The sequence below is a fragment of the Mytilus trossulus genome, chromosome 14 (assembly GCF_036588685.1).
Source record: "Mytilus trossulus isolate FHL-02 chromosome 14, PNRI_Mtr1.1.1.hap1, whole genome shotgun sequence".
In the NCBI taxonomy this organism is placed as follows: Eukaryota; Metazoa; Mollusca; class Bivalvia; order Mytilida; family Mytilidae; genus Mytilus; species Mytilus trossulus.
Genome location: NC_086386.1, coordinates 77,742,675 through 77,744,273, shown reverse-complemented (window position 1 = coordinate 77,744,273; position 1,599 = coordinate 77,742,675). Strand labels below are relative to the sequence as shown.

Here is a 1,599-nt window from a genome sequence, read left to right as displayed (position 1 = left end):
GTGTTTAACATTCCAAATGCGAGGCATAAAGAGTGCATTGTCGCAAGAAATATTTCGTATACATGATATTTATTTTTCAAAATATGTATGCTTTTATGCACCTGTCCTAAGTCAGGAGCTTGTTAACATTGTTCAGTGGTTGTCATTTGTTAGTGTGGTTATTAGATGTATCTCGTTATTCGTTTCTCCTATACTTAATATAGACCGTTGGTTTTCCTATTTGAAATGTTTTTTGGGGGCCTTTCGGTGTGAGCTCCGCCTTGAAGGCTGTACTTTGACCTATAATTGTTAACTTTTTTTTTATACATTATGACTTGGATGGACTCAGGAGAGTTGTCCCATTGGCACCCATACCACATCTTCTTATGTATCCGATACACAGATAAGATATATGTGATTTAATGAGCACGTCATCTTAACAATGATGGCAAAGCAATTTTGTAATAATAAAAGTAAACTACCTTTGGCCAGTTCAATTGATGGTTCGATATCTGCATCTTCATTCGATTTTTCTAGATTTTCAATGTTATTCTTGAATAATCGAAGAATATCATCAAAGTTTATTGTTTTTGCGAAATGGTTTTCATCGTCAGTTGAATTTTCAAATGTGGTATTTAAGTATTGTTTCAGATGAACATCTATTGTTTGGTGAACATTCAAGAAAGAGCTCATATTGTTGCGATTAATCAGTTGCTCGGAGAGGTTGCAACACTCAGTAGCATTTTTAAGATAACTGTCTAAATTATCTTTACTTGTGACTGCTCTTGATTCTTTCTTTTGGAGAGCAATGTTAAATACATCAAGAACTTTTTGTTTTCTGTCTTCTAAAACTCCTATCCCTCTTTTATAAATTGCGTTCAATTCTCTGTTGAATTCATCCCTTTCATCTTGTAAAGTATTAGACACTTTTTGAAATGTCGATTCTACATATGATATTCTCCTTCGGAGAGATTTTACGCCATTACCTAATTCTTTTTTTCTCTTTTTAAAAGCTTTTTCAATGTTTTCAAGTTCATGCTTACTGCTGTCTCTATGCTCATCTATTACACAGGAAGGACAAACAGAACTTTGACAATTTGATGAATTGCAGAAATATTTCAGTTTTGCTCTCTCATGGCGTGGATTTAGACAAATATCAAGATTGTCATCATCGTCTGGAAATGTCTCTGATTTTGAAAGAATTATACTATGCGTTAAATTTTCTGTTTTATGATTTCGTTGACAAATTTCACAAAGAGGTATATTACATTGTTGACATTTATGTGTAACATTCACAGTATTTCCACAATGATTACATGTTCTCAAAGTAATTAAATCTGAGTGAGCATGCAAAAAAGTCGTCAAATCCCGTCTTGTATTATCCTTTGGAAAATCTGAAGGGTCGTTTTTCTGCATCTTATGTACAGCATTACAAGTAGGACATTTAATTATATCTTTTCGGCGGCCGAGTTTATTAAGGCATTCCGAACAAAATGGATGATGACACGGAAGCAGCCTAGGTATACGTTCTTCTTCATCAAACAATTCTCTGCATATATTACACTCTAAATATCGGCTTTCCAATTCAGAAATCAAATTGACCGTTTTTTTAGAAGTCAT

General features: G+C 33.5%; 1 protein-coding gene across 1 annotated transcript; it reads right to left on the bottom strand.

Annotated features, from left to right (window-relative positions):
* Window positions 1-363: 363 nt before the first annotated feature.
* On the bottom strand, window positions 364-1,599 carry LOC134698094 (transcription intermediary factor 1-beta-like). Its single transcript, XM_063560385.1, has one exon. The coding sequence runs from the start codon at window positions 1,597-1,599 to the stop codon at window positions 364-366; it is 1,236 nt and encodes a 411-aa protein (XP_063416455.1).